General features: G+C 38.8%; 1 protein-coding gene across 6 annotated transcripts in view; it reads right to left on the minus strand.

The window, feature by feature from the left end:
- Window positions 1–238: 238 nt before the first annotated feature.
- The window catches only part of PSEN1 (presenilin 1), a 28,051-nt gene continuing 6,379 nt past the window's right edge, over window positions 239–21,910 (minus strand). For 5 of the 6 annotated variants that reach the window (XM_074584737.1, XM_074584740.1, XM_074584741.1 and 2 more), the window contains exons 3-11: window positions 19,797–20,053; window positions 18,373–18,514; window positions 14,741–14,808; window positions 13,015–13,235; window positions 9,653–9,751; window positions 7,895–7,981; window positions 6,879–7,052; window positions 4,684–4,802; window positions 239–4,379 (exon numbers count right to left, since the gene is read on the minus strand). In XM_074584737.1, coding sequence (XP_074440838.1) covers window positions 4,224–4,379; window positions 4,684–4,802; window positions 6,879–7,052; window positions 7,895–7,981; window positions 9,653–9,751; window positions 13,015–13,235; window positions 14,741–14,808; window positions 18,373–18,514; window positions 19,797–20,053 — 1,323 coding nt within the window. In that variant the 3' untranslated portion in view covers window positions 239–4,223. The remainder of the gene's footprint in view (window positions 4,380–4,683; window positions 4,803–6,878; window positions 7,053–7,894; window positions 7,982–9,652; window positions 9,752–13,014; window positions 13,236–14,740; window positions 14,809–18,372; window positions 18,515–19,796; window positions 20,054–21,910) is intronic. The other variant, XM_074584742.1, reaches the window with a different exon arrangement.

The following is a 21,910-nucleotide window of genomic DNA, read 5'->3' on the forward strand; positions in this document are numbered from 1 at the left end:
TGTGCTTTTGCAACAGGCTCTGGCCGACTCCTTAAATGAACATAAAATGTAGCTTTTAGAAGAAAGTACTTCTACAGAAATCAGTTTGAAGCTGTTCCGTTGGGAAATAAAGCAGCTACTGAAGTGTCATAAGACAGGAATCTTACTCATTAAATGCTGAATAAAAAAGCTACAGTGTTTAGGCCTCCAACAGCTTTAAGCGATAGCTTTAAAATAATATAGTAAAGGCAAGATAAGACAGGATTCATGCAACTTTTATTTTAATAATTAGACAAATACAGGAAAATTTGCGATAATCTATCAAAAACGTATCTTATCAAGAACCGGAAAGGTGTTTAAAAAACATTCACATTCAATTCAGATTATGTACAAACCAGTGTTTGTAAAAAAGAAAACAGCAAATGCTTTGAGTGTAAAAGAATTCCATTCTAGTTCATGTTTCAGCGTTCCCAATGACCAAGTTACCACTGAGATGCAATCACAGTGCAGACATGTTCCACAGTCTGTTAAACTCGTTTCAACAGCATCATTGCCAAAAGTAATTTTTTTTTAATAAAGCATTTTGAGAAGTTTTGTCATACAGTACCGTCGACCCAAAATGTACTTCTGCATATTTAATTCTTGACTGCACTAATGGCAGAACAGTTGTCATCTACTGGCCCATAGTACATATATCTACATCTCTATAGGTACAGATATATATCTATATCCAAGAAGCACCAGTCTCCTATGCCTGAAATAGTCAGGGTCTGCTTTGTTTGTTGAGGAGATTAGCCATTTTTAATGGAGCACAGCCCTTGATTATTTGGCTCAAAGAAGTCATCATCTGCCCAGTCATAACTATTCTGGATGTGTTGCAATATCACGTGTGTACCTTCAAGACTCACCTCACACAGATGACATCTGAATTTGCGTGCCACCATAATAGCCATACATAGATATGACAGCATCATACACATCTGCTCTAAGACCAGCTTCCAGGGATCTGGATTCAGAAGAAATGAAAATGGCTGGGTTTTACGCAAATCTGTACCTCAGTATTATGTTTTCTCATTTATTTGAAGCTTAGCCAAAGAAGGAGACTAATCATTGATGTAAACTGAAAGGAGAGAGAAAGCTATCATGATACCCAGTTTCAAAGCACAAATACTGAAACAGTCACACAACAGTTACCTGTCAGCCTGCTTGGGCACAAAAGAGATGAATCTAGCTACTGGGGTTACAAAATAGTTCCTTCAGAGCTACAGTCTAATGTGCTGTCATTAACATACTAATTTAATAATAACAAAAACTCTCTCAAAAATGCAGACTACGTATCAGTTCTCTTTCAGTTATACCAAGCTAACCAGGCTGAAATGGTTCACGATCTCAAATTAGATTGGTGTTTTAAAACAAAGGAGAGAAGAGTGACACAACCTTCACGCTTAAGTAGTCACAACCCTAATGCGAACAAAAACTACTCTCAATTGAACCTTATGGACCCAAGTACTGAGATGCTCTTTAGCTGCAAGATCTCACTTGGAACATAAGCTACCGTGACTTAGCGTAAGAGGGCAAATCCAGAAATTTTTATCTGGTTTTTGAAGGAGTACATAAGACTTGGTAATAAGCAGTGTACTTTAACATGTACTGGCCTGGGCCCGAAAAGCAACTTCCCTTCCGAATTTATTTTAAGATTCAAAATACATAAACTTGAACAGTTTCTGTGAATATAAATTTTATACTCTCCGCCACTGTAACTCCACACTAGCTCAGAAGTTAAAACTTCAGGACAGCAGAAACAGCTCTGGGGAGTGGAAGACAGGCAATTTAGTGTTTGAAGATTCTGAGCTCTTCCTTGGGTTGTACATCTAACACCCATTCAAGTATGTGGAAAGGCTTTCGTGCATTTCTATAGATTCTAAAGCAACTCTTAATGGAGCTAGTGCTCCCATGGTGCATATTTAAGCCAAAAAAACCCCAATAAAGATGACTGATGCATTTAAGTAGCAACTCTTAACTGAGAGTCAGCTCAGATAAGCAAACAGATGCTAGTGATGCCAACTCTTAGCAAACCTGTTCTATACAATGAAACAATAGTGAGGATGTACAATAAAACACACAAGAGAAATTTCTTAGATACAATGCTCAGGGAGGAGGCAAGTTACAATAGTATAAAAACTCAAAGTCTTGTTAAAAAAAAAACCGACAAAAAACCCAACAAAACCAACCTGTTTAAGTCAGGCTTCATTGCAGCAAAATATGGAACAGGGGTGTAAGATAGAAAACACAAGCAAGTTTGACTTGAAAAGTCAGTGTAAGCAATTTCAATATGGTTAGTTTATTAATGCGATCCACGACGAATCAGCACACAAATGAGATGAACAAAAGTACTTTAGAGGAGACAAGACAATATATTTCATGAAAATGTAAATGCTAACACTACAGTTAGCAAGTCATACTGGAAAAGGAGACAGATGTTTCCAAGGACAATCCAAGTAAGCCTTTCTTGGTTTTAAAACAGATTTATATATCACAGCCTTTCTCCCCATATTTGGGCAATGGTTGGTGAGCATCTGTGATGTCTCAGTCCTTTGAATCTATAGGCACTCAAACAAAGCCCCAGAAAAAAGGTAAAAGGAGCTTGCATCAGGATTTTGACAGTTGTTCTACTTGGCAAGGACTCCAATATCAAGATGCAAGTAAAATGGAATGCCTGTCAATAGTATCCACTCCCTATGCTTCCCTCATGAAAAAAACCCCAGACTTGTACAGAGTAAGAGCCTACGGCAAAAACAACTTTATCTCACACGAGTCCTATTTCCAAGCAATTATTCATAAATGAGTTCTTTCAAATGAAAAAAAAAAGTTTAGCAGTTTTAAGGTTTGAATTGACTCCTTTTCTTGCAAGAAGTTCAAGATCTTGTATCTTCTTTTCAGTAATTTTGAGTTGTCTTTCATTTCTCCAGTCTTCGGTTCCTCACAGGAGAGGTAATTAAAGTGAAGAGGGCCACAAACTTTGCTCCTTGGTAAAACTAAGTTATGTGTCACCTAACTTAAGTATCCCCACCAACAAAGATACTGCATAAAAAAAATATCCCTGCCCAACCTGAGGTGTTAGATGGTTGAATGACCAATACTTCAGGTCAACAGAACTGTAAACCACATTTTTGAAGAGGAAAAATTTCAGTGATGCATTACAAGTGCTATTAATAGCACTTTGGCCTCTAGATGTGGCCAGCTAAACTCCAGCTGGGATTGCTGCAAATGTCTACTTCTTTCATAAGAATTTAAATAGAAGGAACACATATCAACAATGCAGTCTGTGCTGTTAGTGACTACTCTAAAACACAGGGTTTGAAATGGTGTTCTAGCTAAATGATCTGCAGGAGTATGAAGAGTAAGTCCTGAAATTGCTTTTTAATGTAGTTTATTAACCTTTTAGAATCTAAGTTCCAAATAGGACCTTATGATCCACTAATGCCAAATAATTCAGTCCAAGTGTAAGTAGCTACATAAACTGGAGCAGGTGTACAGAAGGCGCACTCCATGCTTAAGGATACAAAGTATTAAAACTGAGAAGAGGCTCTAGTTCCAGTGTGGAAAAAAAAAAAGCTTTTAAATTTACTAAACCAAGTGCACTCAGGCACAGAGGCTATGAAGTGGTGGAGCACTCGTAGAGTGACAGTACTTTCTCCCTTTGTCGAATTGCTACAAAGTCCTGTCTCATTACACAAAGCAGAGTCAGGACTCCACTGTCAAAAAATATCACTTCTGAAGTCTGAATTGGGTTCTCTCTCTTCAAGCGGTTACAGGGGCAAGTTCCATGTGATTTGTCAGCTTCCTCTGTTAACATCAAGGAAGTCCTGAGCACCCTTAGCGCTGTGAAAATAATCAACCTGTGGTAAGAGATCACATTGCTGGTGGAAGCATTAGCACTTTTCACACAGGTGGTCCTTACCAGAGATATGTATATCAGATTACCTCTGATATAATAGCACCCAGTTTAGACCAGCCATCGGGAAGGAGCCACTTTCACACAGGAAAATTCGTATGGTGCCCAGTGCAGCAGTTGTCTCAGGAAAAAAAAACCAACCAACAAACCACCATCGGAGGAAGTTGTAATGATTCAGGCTTGGAATCTTGAGTATTAAACTTCAGTCTCACTTGAGAACTGAGGGAAAAACATTTTTCCTCCTCCCAGATTTGCTACAAATATCCGTAGAACACCGGCGTCAAGTGTGCTAGATATAAAACTGATGGAATGCTAGCTGGTCCATAAAGGGTTGCACCAAGTTATCTGTAGCAAAGTAAAAAACTAGCCCAAAGGTTATGGAGATTGGAAGAGCTGGTAAGGCCTTCTTAAAGATCGCAAGAAGCAGAAGTGTAAGGCACAGACCCTGAGGGGAAGAAAAAAAAAAAAACAAAAAACACAGGGAGAAATTAGGGAACTCTGACAAGCAAAAGATTTATATATATGAACATTAATCCCACAGAAATACAAGCTACAGTTCACGCCTTCCAAAACTAAAGGCTTAAAGTGACAGATGTACAGCCAATGAAGATCACAGCTAACGCCCTCATGAGTTTTCAGTCTAGCCATTCAATAAATTAATTCCGAAGAAAAAAAAAAAGTAGCAGTTATGACTTTGTCCCTGATGAACAATAGAAACTATCACTATTATAATATTACATTATACTCACAATTAATATGGCTACAAAACATGCTAAAGTTGTGTTCCAGTCTCCACTTGCTGTTGCAGAGGCTTTGCCAACAAGGACACTGTAGAAAATGAAGTCTCCTAAACCTAGCTTTACTCCTCCTGCAAAAGTAAATATATGGTAGTATTAAGTATTACGGTCTACTAATATTACATATCAGTAATTGTCAGAGAATAATACAGATTTACATTAAGTAGCACCAAGACTTGCTCGTAAGAACATTTTATTTTCCTGAATCAAGTGATAAACTCTTGTGAAACAAGATGGCTTCGGAATAGTACACCATTCAATTAATTCATCCTATAATAAGAATTTTTCTATATTCCTAGTCTCCTGTACATACAAATGCAATATATAAAAACACTTTTGGTTGTCACGTCATATTCAACTGAATATTGAAGTACAATTCCTTTAAGCTGGCTGAGAGCGGGGGAAAACAAATAAGTCCCTTGCAGATGATGTTTTATTTGCCAGTTAGAAAGCTATACGCAGCAAAATATTCCACTGCTCTTCCAATTGTCCTACAGAATTCCTACTAAAGTAGTTCTAAAAAGCACTTGTGCGTAATTACAGAGCATAGCACAGAGACATAAAACCAACATATATTTAGTCCAAGATGCGAGATTTAGGAAAACTCGTGAGTTAATGTCTTATTCTTTTAAATAGTAATTACCACCTTAGCAACAACTCTGGGAGCACAATACACAATTATTTCTGTAAACAAAATAAAGAAGGTTTTATTGAACACCAGTTCACTTTCTGAGCTTTTAGTCCAAGATATTAAGTCAGAGAGGCCAACATCAGGTCACCAGCTGTTTTCATTTGGCCTATTGCTTACTTTGTCACCTGATTAACAGGCCAGCCCAAAACTCACTTTTGAGTTCTAAGAGGAACTGAGAGCATCAAAACAGAGGTTAATGCCTGGTTGATCACTGGGGAGAAAAAGAAAGGAAAAACGAAAAAAATGAGAAAAGAAAAAAGGCAACCCTACTCTCTTTCAGCAGGCCTTCGATATATGGTCTAGAACAGTGCATTCATTAAAAGCTTTTAAGCACAAAAACACTCTTTAACTGATGAAACAAAACTTGGATGCTTGCTTTCAGTATGACAGAACAATAAGCAGAGGCAACTGCTAGATAACTCCTTCCACGCAAGCGAACTCTCTGAATTTCTAATAAGCTGCTCCAAAATTCTAGTAAGCTAATGCTGGCTGACAAGTCTGACTGGATCGCTGCACAGCTGTCGTTATTATTCACTGTAGGAATACAGGAAGGAGAAAATGATTTGTCTGTCCAGACAAGAGTTTTAGTTAACCAGTTAATTAACTAAAATAGCTCAGTTCCTAAAATTTTTGCATCTTAATGTTACTTTTCTAAGCTCTAGAAATTTTCAAATGGATTTGCAACACACTCTGAATTTGGAATTTTTGGGACAAAGTAAATTCTGAAATTGTTCTTAAAGTAGAAGTCTCTGTATTTTTAAACTGAGGAGCACCTGAAAAGCAGAGGAAACAGTTGCATCTGCTAAATATGGCGGCATCACATGAGGAGAGCAGTTTATTAGATAGGCAGGCCCTAATTTATTTAGAGCTTTGCAAATCTAATAGCAGCTTAAACTCCAACTGGAAATCATGAGTCTGTTAGAAGAGATATCTGAGTATCAATGTCATATGGTCTCCAAGATCTGCACTGCAGCAAGATGCTGGAGAAAAAATAAGCAAGCCCATGGCATTCTGCATTCATTTCAGATTCATTCACAGGTTTTAAACATTGCTTTCTACAGAATGGATTTACAGTAGTATAATCTTGAAGAAAAAAAGCTAATGACTGCATTTACAGAGCCTAAAATCTGAAAGAGGCGATACACAGGACACTGAAAAAGACAGAAGCTAATGCAACTGACTGTATAATGGTCTGAAAGCAGCTTGTGCTATTAAAGTTCTGAGTCTGTGTATCAAACTGAAGATCAATTTGGTCAATATTATTCACTCCTGCAACAAAACCAAAAGCTACCAAAAAGCAACTCCATCTATTTCTATGAGGCACATCAGTATTGATCATGAGCAAAAGCAGCTCTTCAGCTTGCTATTAGCTCATAGCATACTATATCCGTGCAGTCAGGATGACTAAGACGCTTCAGATTTACTAAGTCTTTCAGACACAGTAGTCCATACTCACGTTCTTCTGGGTCTTCACTTGTTTGAGAGTTGCTGGGTAGAGCCTGTACAGCAGCACGTGATTCAGGTGTTGATTCAATGGGTCCTATTCTATTGTCCCTTTGTTGCTGCCATTCCTGACTAAAGCCACCATCATCTGCTTCGTCATCTTCATTCTGAGTCTGGTTTGCAGGAGCTCAAAGGAAGAAAGGCATTTAAGATCTCCTTCAAAAATGTGCCTTTTAAAACATGACAGTCTCTCCACATGTAAGATCATAGAAGAATGAGGAAAAAAGAAGGTATTCCATAATATTTAGCAACAACTAACACGGGCACACACCATTACAAGACATTGTCACTTAGGATTTTAATACTTATTTAAACAATCAGGAGTCAATGTGCATTCTGCAGGCACAGCATCTACATGCTGTGGTCAAATCTTAGTATTCAGGGGTAATTCGACATAACAGAGTGGAAGTTCTCTGGTGACCTAACTTAAAGATCACAGTTTAAAGAATAAACTCTCATCTAATATTTCATAAGCTTCTTTAGTCAACATTGACAGCTTAATTATGCAGTAAAACAGAAAATTTACTGAAAGTTAATATACATACACCCCTTCAAGCATGTTAGACATTCTGTTCTGCTTTACTAATACATGTAAGCAAACAAACCCCATGTTTTTAAATACAAGCTGCATAGCCAAGAGGGCTAGACACATTTCTACCTAATACAAATATGAATGAGTTAGCATTATACTATATGATCCCATTTTGACAAGTAATTGAGCTCAGTCAACAGCTGTCTACTGAGAGTCATTTCACCATCAACATCCTGGATCCCAGAACAATGAATGAAAGAACACTAACTGTATAATAAGTGCAGTTTTGAAGTCCTTCATTCCTAATAAGGCCTCCAGGCTTTCACTATTCTAAAGCAACCATGACACACAACACTTAAAAAGCTAAAAAACAACTATCCATAAACATGTATTCCAATAAAATGACAACTACAAATGTTTGTCAAAGAAAAACTCACCTTGTTTATCATAAGCGGAATTTTTGGAAGTTTTCCGTTGGGCTTCTGGATCTTCCTCAGCCATGTTCACTAGCCATATCATTGTTGCTATTTAAAAAACAAACAAACAAAACGAATACAGCTAATGATATCTTCAGATGTATCCAATTCTGAGATAGTGTTGGTATCAATCAATCTTTTTTTTTTTTTTTGATACAACTATCTATAGCAACAGGTAATTTTACTCTCATAAAAGCAGAGTAATATCTGGAACACAGCCAGTACTAGCTACAACATGCATTCACAGAATTTGGTAAATAAAATGTTTATTCTTACTAGATGTTGAAAAAAAATGTCAACAGCTGTTGCCAGAGAAATTATTTCTATATGTGAGGTCCACTCTGAAAATCTGAATCAATGATTTCTTTACTTTTTTCCATTAATCTGTTCTTTTATCTACAAGTAAAAAGATCTATTAAGACTCGTACTGAGGTATCTCAATTCAGAGGCAGCATCTGCATCAAAGTTCAAAGAATAATATAATGGTTTGAGTTGGAAGGGACCTTAAAGACCATCTAGTTCCAACCCCCCTGCCATGGGCAGAGACACCTCCCACTAGACCAGGCTGCTCAAAGCCCCATCCAGCCTGGCCTCGAACAATTCCAGGTATGGGGCATCCACAACTTCTCTGGGCAACTGGTTGCAGTGCCTCACCATCCTCACAGTAAAGAATTTCTTCCTAATATCTGATCTAAATCTCCCCTCTTTCAATTTAAAACCATTACCCCTCATCCTATCACTCCACTCCCTGGTAAAGACTCCCTCCCCACCTTTCCTGTAGGCCCCCTTTAGGTGCTGGAAGGCCGCTATAAGGTCTCCCCGGAGCCTTCTCTTTTCCAGGCTGAACAACCCCAACCCTCTCAGCCTGTCCTCATAGCAGAGGTTCTCCAGCCCTCTGAGCATCTTTGTGGCCCTCCTCTGGACTCACTCCAACAGGTCCATGTCCTACTTATGTTGGGGGCTCCAGAGCTGCATGCAGTATTCCAGGTGGGGTCTCACGAGAGTGGAGCAGAGGGGCAGAATCACCTCCCTTGACCTGCTGGCCACACTTCTTTTGATGCGGCCCAGGATGTGGTTAGTTTTCTGGGCTGCAAGGGCACATTGCCAGCTCATGTTGAGCTTCTCATCCACCAACACCCCTAAACCCTTCTCCTCAGGGCTGCTCTCAATCCATTCTCCATCCAGCCAGTATTTGTGCCTGGGATTATCCCAACCCACATGCAGGACCTTTCGCTTGGCCTGGTTGAACTTTCATGAGGTTTGCATGGGCCCAACTCTCAAGCCTGTGCAGGCCCCTCTGGATGGCATCCCTTCCCCCCAGCCTGCTGATTGCTCCACACAGCTTGGTGTCGTCGGCAAACTTGCTGAAGGTGCCCTCAATCCCACTGTCCATGTCACTGACAAAAATGTTAAAATGCACCGGTCCCAGTACTGACCCCTGAGGAACACCACTCATCGCTGGTTTCCACTTGGACAATGTTGACCGCAACTCTTTTGAGTGTGACCACCCAGCCAATTATTCCTTACCCAGCGAGTGGTCCATCCATCAAATCCATGTCTCTCCAACTTAGAGACAAGGATGTTGATCTCTGCCCTCACCATCACAAAGAATTCTCCAATCTGGAGATAATGAAATGTTGTCACACTTAAACGGTGAATTTTAATCCCTTCAGCTGACGAGTGATTGTAAGTTTAAAGTATTTAACTAAATGTACTTACAGGAATAAATAAGTGCTGGGAAGAGAGTTTCATTTCTCTCTTGAGCTGTTTCAACTAGCATACGAAGAGGACCTTTAGGACACAGGACAGCAACCAAATCTGAAAGGAAGTGCAAACAGATCTTACGTCACTGCAGACATACTTATAACAAGGTTTTTCTATAACGCTTGCAGAGACTGGTAGTGAGATAAAACGTTACTTTGAACATAGACTTCTGAAAGTGCCACTGGCCATAAGTCAGTATCCTACAGGAACACTTTTTAATATTATCAGTTATATAACCTATTTTACATATTATAGAATCATAGAATCGTCATGGTTGGAAAGGACCTTTGAGATCGAGTCCAACCAAACAACCTACAATCTCTGCCACTAGAGCATGCCCTGAAGTGCCAAATCTAGACGTTTCTTAAACACCTCTAGGGATGGTGACTCAACCACCTCCCTGGCCAGGCTGTTCCAGTGCCTGACCACTCTTCCAGTAAAGTAATTCCTCCTAATATCTAACCTAAACCTCCCCTGCCACAACTTCAGACCATTTCCTCTGGTCCTGTCATTATTTACTTGGGAGAAGAGGCCAACATCCACCTCTCTACAACATCCTTTCAGGTAATTGTTGCAGAGGGGCAATGAGGTCTCCCCTCAGCCTCCTCTTCTTCAAGCTAAACATGCCCAGCTCCCTCAGCCTCTCCTCATATGACTTGGTCTCCAGACCCCTCACCAGCCTGGTAGCTCTCCTCTGGACACGCTCCAGCACTTCAATGTCCTTCTTGTACAGGAGGGCCCAGAAATGGACACAGTACTCAAGGTGAGGCCTCACCAGTGCCGAGTACAGAGGCACGATCACTTCCCTGCTCCTGCTGGCCACGCTATTCCTGATACAAGCCAGAATGCTGTTGGCCTTCTTGGCCACCTGGGCACACTGCTGATTCATGTTAAGCTGGCCGCCCACCAGCACCCCCAGGTCCTTTTCTGCCGGGCAGCTTTCCAGCCACTCTTCCCCAAGCCTGTAGCGTTGCTTGGGGTTGTTGTGACCGAAATGCAGGACCCGGCACTTGGCCTTATTAAACCTCATAAAGTTGGCCTTGGACCATTGATCCAGCCTGTCCAGGTTCCTCTGCAGAGCCTTCCTCCCCTCAAGCAGATCAACACTCCCACCCGGTTTGGTGTCATCTGCAAACTTACTGAGGGTGCACTCAATCCCCTCATCCAGATCGTTGATAAAGATATTAAACAAAACTGGTCCCAAAACTGAGCCCTGAGGGACACCACTGGTGACCGGCCGCCAAGAGGATTTCACCCCATTAATCACAACTCTCTGGGCATGGCCATCCAGCCAGTTTTTAACCCAGTGAAGAGTACACTTGTCTATGCCATGATTCGCCAGCTTCTCCAGGAGAATGCTGTGGGGGACGGTGTCAAAGGCCTTACCAAAGTCCATATTACTGTAATATGCATACAAATTTTAAAAATGTGATGTTCCTCACTTAAGATACTATGCAACTGCAAACGTATCTGTGTCTGTATGTTGACTCACAAGTTGAAAGCACATAATTCACAAAAGCTACTATTCAACTAACATCTTGGAAACATCCAAGCTTGCTTTCTATTATCAAAGCTTTTCTTAACCCAAGTTTAACGCTAAAACAAATTTTCACACAACAGATAAGCGAGGCTTAGGTAACTTCTATGAAGTAGGCATGACCGCATTGCATTGCGCAAAAATGCTGTGTTTGCATAGATTTGAGAGGTGTTCAAAGCATATTTAGCATAAGAAAAGAACAGCAGCTTTCTTCTTGTTCATGGGACAGTATATGAAACTGACTGAACAAGTAAATTAACTGAAAAGCAGTAATTTACAAAATAGGATGACTGTACAAGTTACTCATACAGATCAAAGCACAACATCAGGAAAAAAATGATCCATCAGATGCTCCGTTTGCTTTCTCACCTGAATACTGATGGTTTGTTAATGAAATTTGCAACTCCAACAACCACCTCAGCTACTTTTCTCTTGTCTTGCATATTTGGACAGGAAGTTGTAATTTACATATTAACCTTGCTACTACCTTTAGCATTTGTTCACTCATTATATGTCTTCAACTTCGTTTGAAACAAGATCTGACATCAAAGGCACCAGCTTGCTTGTCAGGAGCTGTATGTGGCACAGACCAGGCCTTCTGCACCTGAGCTAAAAGCACCATTGCTGGTACCACTCAAGTAAAGAATTCTTTGCATGGGGTCACAGGCTTTGAAACTCACCTCCCCTTTACTCAAAACAGCCATGTTATGGTCTTGGAATATGACCTGAAGAGTAATTTCCTTTTGCAGTCACTGAATGAAGGCTGAAGGCTTGGAATACTCGTATTTGTTCCTGTCGTATGAAGGGTGGAAGTGGGGAGGTGTTTTTTTAATGTACGGTATGATCCATGAGCATATACATAAGGAACAGTTTTCCTCCCTCTGAAGGAAGAGGACACCTAAGGAGTACACTGACCTACCAGAGCTAATCAAATCTTATTAACCCTGCACTTCTACAACTGGACAGATTCTCAGTCTTTAACACTATCAATGAGTTTCAGAGTACACTGACATTCTTCGAAAAAAATTCAAGTTATGAGCACATTTTCATAGATACACTTAGCTGTAATATTTTAATTATGTCTAAGTAACTGGATTTTAGTCTTGCCTGGGAACTAAATCAGCATCTGGGATGCAGACTGATCTTCTTACCAAGAGCATCCAGTGCCCTCTAAAGCTTTATGAAAAGGCTACAACTAGGCATCTCTCAGTCACCACTCTGAAAAAGCGTAATATGCGATAATTCAAAGGAATTTTATTTTCATTCAAAAAATCAAGGAAACAGATCTCACAACTATATCCTTCTAAATGTAAAACAACTTTGAGCAATGAGAACTGCCTTTAATCCTTCCTTTCTTCCTCCTCATTGTATTACTAGGCATGGATCAGGGTGCTGTTTTTATGTCCACAAACTTGAGCAATTTGTAGGTTAGGGGGATCTATACCTGTATGGGACTGCAACCAAACAACAAGCTCCTAAATTCTGAACATACAATAGTTTCCAAGGATTCTTGGGGAAAATGAGAAACCAAAAGATTCTCCACCTTCATAGAAGAGATCAAAATGGCAACATAGATCCCTCATCTCCTCCTCTCTTGAATTACTTCAATTCTCATCCCCAAAGCATCTAGAAAGTAATCACCTTATCCACTACTTTGAATGATACCACCCCCCCACACACTTTTTCTTTTTTTAAGGTCTCGTCAGACAAATGGAAGAGTCAGGGAACAGAATAAATTCCAACTGTAATATCTGTTACTATGCTTTGCCCCAAACCTTACCATACACTGAAATGACAGCCAGGATAAGCCACGCAGTCCATTCAGGAAGGTACTTAATGAAAACCAAGGCCATGAGAGCGCTTATCATAATGAGATATGCCTGCTGGAGCCGAAGAGGACCCTTCCAATGAATACAAATCATTCCCACAACACCGAAGTTCCAGATCATGAGTGCCACTGTAATGTAGTCCATGGCAACGTTATACGTCTTAAAGACCTCACTAAAAAAAAAAAGAAAAAGAAAAAAGAAAAGAATATAGACTGCATTTGCTTAAAACAATGGAAACAAGTTACAGATGCAAGTTTGAGAATATATTTTTTTTAAATTTTCATCTTCAATGAGATGGACACAAATGCCAAATTCTATCTCCAACTAGTACTTAACTATTCTTCACAAAGAGGATAATTTTACCAGCTTCAAAGAACAGATGGTTACTCTATTTTATTCTTTGCCACAAACACTAAATTAAAAAGCTTTCTTTTTGGATGAACCATGTCACTCTGTCACACCAAATACTATAAACCAAGTAAGAGCCTCCATAAGTAAAATCAAAATAGACAAATATGTTGCCACCAAATCACAAGTGGTTTCGATTGACCCAGGGAAGAACAGTTGTGATGGCTTTTTGCAGATTCTGCTGCTACTAAGTCATCAAGCCACTAAGAACCTTATAATTTGCATGATACTTTCCTCCAGGAAATTTGTCTTCCGTAATCATTAGCTGGCCTATGGGATGTACAGTGTTAACAGAATGCCCCTTATTGCCATCATTTATAGTTGGTCTACATACTCCCTCCTCACTCACTGGACCTCTGCAAAAGGAAGGCAGCGGTGCTGTGAGGCAGCAGGGAATGGTGAAGGACAGGAGAGTGTCAGGAAAGTCTTTGGTCCCTCTACTCGCACTTGGTCATGGGAGAGTGCCAACTCCAGCCCAAACCCAAAGGAAGTGAGCCTGGCAACTTGTCTCTACCCAGCCTCCACTGCATTTGTGCAGCACACATTGCCTTGTACTTCAAATGTCATTATTAAGGTTAGAGAAAATACTGACAAAAAAAGGCATCACAGATCACTTTTGGCAAAAATTAGCGTTTGAAGGAATACCATTTTATTCTCCTAGAGACCAAATTAAATAAGTTTCTTCAAAGAGAAGTGTATCTGTCTTCAAGCGGTACAAAAATATACACAGTATAATAATTTCATGGCATAACTCTAGTTACAAATCCTGATCAGGTTGCTCATTTTAGAGAATACCGAGTATTATGAACAACTTTTCTTGATGTCTGGAAAAATTCATGCTTCCAAATTTGGTAAGAAAATCACTGAATATATTTTGGTGAGAGAGTAGATCCTTTTCAGCTATACCGTTCTGGCCACTCCCATGAAAACAGCATTTGCATATACAGCCCACCACCAAAGCCCTGATGTAAACAACTCCCCTTGAGTCATACGGCTATGAAAAATTAAGTTATCAGAATATATGCCAGCAGAACAAGCTACCCTTTGGAAGACAGCTTATTCTGGTGATCTGTGCGATGGACAGCTTCTGTACAATATCAGAGGCACTATAAACCCAGAAATAGCTCTATGTGTACTCTATGAACCTATATAAACCTAAACATTTTATTGCAATAGCTTACTATCATTCTTCTTAAGATTCAAGGGCTAGTTCTAAAACAAATACATACGAAAGTGATACATGAAAAATTAATGCTTTAGTTCACTTACCCCAGGTAGATGAATGAGAAAAAGAAAAGCAGCAAAAGAGACGAAATGATAAGCCAGCCATGGATCACCTGGGGGAAAAAAAGATATCGATACAGATTTTTTTTTTTTTTTTTAGATCTGTTATTTTAAAGTTAATATCTACTTTAAAATGCTTTTAAATTTATTTTCCCTTTTGATTAAAGCAAGAAAGTGATATTCAGATATGTCTCTCTGGTTGTTGCTAAATTAATATTTAGTCTATACGTGTTGTATTTCAATTTACACTTATGAATTTCAATAGAAATTTCAATAGAAAACAACAGAAACACAGAAAAACCTTCAGTGCTTATCTGTTGGAATTCAGAATTAGCATGTCATCGATGAATGACTATATAAGGATTTCTATAATCTCTATCAACGAATAATAGGCATAATCCGTAATTTTGATATGAGAGCACAACAATTTCACAAAAAAACAGTCCAGGGTTGTACTCAACGGGGACACACATATATTTAAACTTGGAAATGCCAGGCGCTCAGACTTTGCACTGGCGAAAGTGCATACCACTCTTGTATATTACTGTGCAAAATTGAAAAATAAAGATTGAAGAGCCCTGTAACTTTGGTAATCTCTGAACTGAGAATGAAACATATTTTTGTCAAATTCCCAGCACAGAATCTTACATATAAAATCAGACCAAACATTCCAAGTAGATAACCAGTCAGAAGCAATCATCTAGAAATTCAAGCTGCATAAGAAATAGTGCTTCGAATAGACATGCTTAGTGGAAAATTAACTGGTTAAATTAGCTATATAGGTATACCAGATGAAAGTATTCAGGAACTGTTTAAAAATTGTGTTACATATTTCTCTTCTTCTGAAAGATGCGTAGTAGAATGCACCTTATGTTATAGTTTTTAAAATATTTTGCAAAAGTTAATTTTAAGGTAAAGCCCATATGCACACAGACTAAAGAAATCATGTTTACGTGAGGTGAGGACTTCCTAGCAAATTAAGAATCTAGCTATTACAGTTAGTAATTTAGTACCTTTAGTCTAATACTAAATTTTTCATAAGCATTTTTAAAATTCTCAGCAATTTTTGAAACATTCATTCTCCTCCTTCACACTGCCTTTCAACACAGGTTCAAATTTCACCTTCAACCTAATAAAACCTGTCATTTAACTTGCTAATCTAACAGATTGACTTTCCATATTTGCTGGTGTTCTCTCGAAAAGACTTAAGAATTTCCCACATGTAATAAGCACGGTGCCTGTAAAGGTGCTGTAGGAAAACTGCCAAAGCATCTGTCTCAGTGCATCAAACTGCCACCACTCACAGCAAGTGGCGGGGGCAGGGAGGAACCATACCAAAGCTGAAGACTGATAGGTACCTGGAAGAGAATCCAACTTTCAACCAGCTTGTAAAGCCATCTATATAAGTAGTGATGTAACAGGAGTAATTTTATTTCTCTCTAAAAGTAGTTGAAACCATTTTGAGAAAATGGCAAAGAAAGATGTGTCATTTCTTTTAATAACAACATGACTTCTATTTGTAGTATAAGCTCTTAAACTTATCACTTTAGAAAATAATGTGAATACTAATGTTTTATTCTAGTAAAGAGTAAAATGCTAACAATGTCGAAAACCAAGGCCATAGTCTAGCAAATGTTTACACACACTTTGCGTAACTGCTGTCAACAGTACTAAAGGAGGTAGTTTCAAGAGCTAACACAAGTTGGCATTTTACACACAGATGTTTGTTTTATTCTCAGTATGTATCTCATTTGCTATAGCGTTTTCCAGATCATCAGCCTCTTTTCATACAAGTGATTTTTCCAAAGTAGTTTTTATAAGTTTTGGTCAGCATTTTCCTAGCAGGATACCTTAACAGGTTTGGAGCCTTCTAATTAAAGAATTTGCATTCTTCATTTGACAACAGCTTCAATGCTATTTCATTGCCGGTACAGAGTTGGCTTTGCCTGCGACAACTTGAATAAAAACTAAGGATTGTAGAATGCAGAGAATTAAAATAAGTCACAGCAGCCAGATTTTGGTTAGGTACACTAAAACAATGAAGAATGCAGAGAATAATAAAATACATTAAAAAGAAAAGTGAGTCAAATAGAATCATCTTCAAAGATGCTGTTTCTGGTTAGATTTAGAAGCTAGAATCGGGACCATGCTTAACTTACCACATACAGGAGAAAAGTGGGAAACTAACAGCTGTAAAGCTAAAAGAGGATTTCCTTTCTTCAAAGGAGTTTTCAGATAAAAATCTTGTGAAGATAAGCAAACTATCACTACAAGCTGGAGGCCTAACATTCTTTCATTATAAATTCCATTCCCCATAATCTGGACTACATTCTACGTATAGAACTGCATACAAAATAGAGTTCAATGGACAGGTAGCTACATTTTACAGCCCTCTGGTATAGCAGCATGTAGAAATACTCTGATAGCAATTCTAAAAATAAGTTAATTATTTCTTTTAATTAGCATAGAATATAAGTACAGGAAATTTCTGTTGTCTGATCATTCTAAGTTTTTAGTATGACAATTATTTTTGTAAGGAGAAAGTGCAGTGCTTTGTAAGGTCAAGAAGGAAGCCAAGAAACATGAAGAGCTTAGTGAAAACGAGTTGATGCCTTCAGCACCAGAGGAGAACCCACTAGCTACCAAGGAACCTAGGTGAAGTACATCAGTTATTTGACTTCAGCAGAATGAACAGAATTGACAGCTGAAAAAGAAAACTTCGTCAGTTCAGATTTAACACCACACTGTGATAAAAGAGAAGGTCCACACTTTAAAAAAACACTGTTCCAAGCTGTATATAGATTCAGGCAAAATCATTTCGCCAGTTGCTCCACAGATACTTTGTAAAGGGGTTTCACCCACAGCCATGAAGACCAACCCCATTTTTTCCTCTTGAAAACAAAATAAAGTAGAACAAAGCTTTGTGTCAGTGTATGGATCCCACTGCCTGCTTTGCAGCTGTGAACAGGCTCAACGCTCTGGCTGCACACTGGGAAGTTCTATTAGGCTAAGCCTTGTCAAATGGGTCATTAAGACCAAAAGACAACCAGGAATTTTCCTGAACAACTCTTTCAAACAGGTGACATTGCAATTATTTATGCTAAGCTTGGACTTGCCTAGATTAAATCATTACATGATTGAAGTCTTTCCCAAAAGAGCCTTAGAGTCTCTGTGTTTGCTATAAGGGTATAGCCTGGCATGTACAGTCACGCAAACGTCACTGTTGGGAGACCTCAATACTGGGGCAGGGTGGAGAGAGGGAAGCCCTTGAAGAGCCCCTGAAGTCCTGAACAGATTTCAAATTGCAGGACCAGATCAGTACTTTGTAGTTCCTGACCACAGGAAGATTTCAGTACATGGTACATTTCAGAAGAATAGGAAGCAATGCCACCCTAATTCAAAATGACAAAACAGCCATCAGTGTTAGCACTGGGCCTCTGCCTCCCTGTTGTGTCAAAGGAACAGAAGCCACAAAATTGGAACAGTGAATTGAATCACCAATTCTGCTACTTTTGCTCACTCATCCTTGATAGCCCTTCATTTTGTTCCATTCTTGATAATCTGTATTAATAAATAAAACCAGCACAATCACTCAAGTCAATTATATTTATACTCACCTTGTAGCACCTGTATTTGTAAAGCACAACCAGGAGTATGGTCATGACAATGATAACACTGATCATGATAGCTGCGTTGAGAATTGAATTCAGGGCTCTCTGCCCTACTGTTTCCGTCTCTTCTGTGAAAGGAGTGTAGATGCTACAACAACAAAGAGTCAACTGAAATGCCACTGAATGCACAGTTGTTTCTGATATGCGAGGCCAACATCAAATGAAATTGCAGTAATCTTTCAATTCAGAGCTGTAAAAGCAACAGCTATTTTCTACTTAGGCAAAATTTAAAAGGCGGCATAGTATCATATTAGGCAAACTTTCATTGAAAAAAAAATTCCTTAGAAGACATGCCTTTCCTACATTCTTAGATTGCTACTGTCTTCTGTTAAACAAACAAAAAACAGAACTCCATGTCATTTGATACGATTACTCACTTGCTTCCAATCATTAACCTATTACTGCAGCTAGACCTTTATAAGCACACCATCTAGTGGATTTACTAGGAAAGGTTTCCCAGTAATTTCAACGAAACAATGTATGGGCTCAAGTCTCTTTTTCTTAAAGAAATACAACAATCTGCGGAGGGGAGGGAGAAAACACCATAAATAAAATCTCAAGAAAAGTAATTCTTTGATCAACAACTTTGACTGTGAAAGAGAACTTTGCATTTTATTGAAACATTTTACGACTTGTGTATGTTATACAAATATTTCAAAGCCAAACACACTTTGAATAATTTTGTCTAAACGTTTTCACAGTGGAACATTTAGACTGATTTGCTGCAGGTTCGGATAGGCTCAGTGTTCTTCCTTTGTCTCCTTCCTCTCAAATCAGCTTTCACTGAAATTGCTATTTTTTGGCAACATTAATATTTTGCCAAACAAACAAAAAAATTCTATGTCAGAAATCTGCCAGGAAAGTTTCTGTAACTGCAACAAAAGTGAACCCGATAAAGCTGTCTTCCTCTTGCATTTGAATTTCTTTATCAAACAGCACACGCAAACCAGAACTTGGCATATATGTTACTTCATTTAAATGAGTAGGTTTTTTTCCCTTTTCCAAAATACTTGTATGTTATCAGAGTACAACTGAAACAGCTTTGGCTCAGGCTTGAGTTTATTTTATAAAATACCAAAGGGCACAACAAAGTATTAAAATGAGGGCTAGGATTTGAATCAAGCAGTAACAACCAAGATATTATCCCGACTGGTCACCAGACAGACAACCAGTATCAATAGTACCAGGAATATAGCAGTCTGGTTTCTGGTAGGAATAAAACAAAACTATCTTCCAGCTGGTGGAGGCAAAAAGGGAAGCAAGAGGAATGTTCACTGCTTGAATTAGACTCCTGAAGAAATGGAGATAAAGTAAAATTATCTAAGTGAGTCCATTTAAAAGATAAGGGAAAAAAAAACTTTGATACATACAGCTGTCCATCCTTGCGTGTATAAAAGCTGACAGACTTGATGGTTGCAACAACGACCACCATGCAAAGTGTGACAGGTACAAACAACATAATCACGTGTTTGGCCCCATATTTCAGTGTCAGCTCCTCATCTTCTTCTTCATCTTGTTCCACCACTTGCTGAATGTTGTTTTGTGGCTGCCCATTGGTCTCAGACTCAGGATTGTCATTTCTTCTGCGTTCGTTATTGTCATGACGACGTCTTTCACTGTTGTCATTCTGCAACACATTAAAAAAAAAGTTTCCTCAGCAGCTATCCACAATCAACATCTTGTACACTAAGCTAAAGATAATCTTTAGGGGGAAAACTTGTAAGGTAACAGTTACTGTCAAGAACACTTGCCACAGCAAGGACTTAACAGTAGCGATTAATTGCATCACATAATTATCAAAAGAATGGTAGCACAGGCTTATGTTAGAAACATTTATATTAAAAACAGCAGCAGCTGGAAAGTAGGCCTGATTGCATCTAACAGCCTACGTCACCTTTCCTTTAAACAGAATTTACAAAGATGGATAAAGACAGACAGCTTTTTCCCTTGGTCCAAACTACGGTTGATACAAGGGTGCATGACAGTAGATTATTCATGGCTTGGCAAGAATTAACTATATCTGTTCCTAGAAATAATGCCAAACAGACATTTATGAACCTAACTCCATGAAAGTCTCAAGAAAATTTCTACTTCCCCTATTATGTTATTCCCACTGCAGCACACTAAGTAGAACATATATATTAAGTTCCATGAGGTATTGTGTTCCCACATTTTTAGTGAGAAGAATGACACAGAAATGGTGATCCAACTCGGGTAACTCTCAGCCTTTATACTGAGATTTGATCCCAAAGTTTTAGCATGGTGAGCTAAGCGTGAAGAATCTTTCTCTCCTTTCCCACGGATACTACTGCCACGTTCTGCCACTGACATTGAAGAAATTCCACCACCCTTGTTCACAAATAGGAAAGAGCCTCCTAGCCTTCCTGATACCCTCACAGGAAACATCAAGGGTATAATTCAAATACAAGGACAGAGGTAAACTTTCAATGGAATTAAGATTAACCACAGGCAAAAACACAAACTGGGAACACCGCCTACAAGTAAATGATCAGGTCTGCACTCCTCCTGCTGTCACAGACCTTTTGCCCCCTCTCCAAGAAGTCCCCTCAGCGGCAGCCGTTCAGCCTTCTGTGTGTTACATGCATATACAGAGAACAAAACAGGAGAGTGAGCTACGTTTCACCTGTTCTGGACTACAAAGAAATGAAACCATTTCATGTTTACAGGTCAAGCCCTTAAGTGCAACACTTTCTATGTCTACTCTTTTTTTTTTTTTAATGGTATTACCATGTCCAAAGTCACTGCTGTATTGTTCCCACTCCCTCAATTCAAGAGGTTTAACATAAAAGAGATGTAATACAATGATTTTTGATTTCTTACAAAATGCATCTCATTTCTTCATAATTGCTTCATTTACCAACGGTTCAGTTTGGGTGCACTAAAGCAGCTTTAGATTAAAATGGACAACAAACTGATGGAAGATACCTTTTGCAATACCTTTAAAATATCACTCAAAATTGCTCCAGATGTAAGATAGAGCATTGAAAATAACCTAAGGTATTTCTGCTTAAGTACTCTTATGCAGGTAATTTTTTCCTTAAATATGCAATGTTAAAGTCTCATTACCCGTTCTTAACAGCATTTCCAAACATAGCTGCTGACTTGCATCTCATCAATTCACTACAGTTTTTTGATAAATCAATAGTAATTTGGAAATTCTTTACAGAGAATTTTCCGAGCCCCACCCTCAGAAAAGATAAGATGTTAAGTACACACTCAAGAACTCATTGTGGGGTTTTCAAAAGCACTTAAGTGATCAAGAAGTATAAGTTCCTGGACTTTGAACGGCAAACACTGACACTGCTAAAATCTTGGCTGAAGCTTTACAACTTCCACAACTCATGAAAAGTTTGCTTTTACAAAACATTACAAAGTAACACATGCTTTGCCTGTTTACTCTTTTTTGTGGTATCCTCAGGATAGAGTTCAGCAGGGTTTCGAGAACTGCCCTCTAAGAAAATTT

This window comes from Larus michahellis, chromosome 4 (genome assembly GCF_964199755.1).
Source record: "Larus michahellis chromosome 4, bLarMic1.1, whole genome shotgun sequence".
NCBI lineage: Eukaryota > Metazoa > Chordata > Aves > Charadriiformes > Laridae > Larus > Larus michahellis.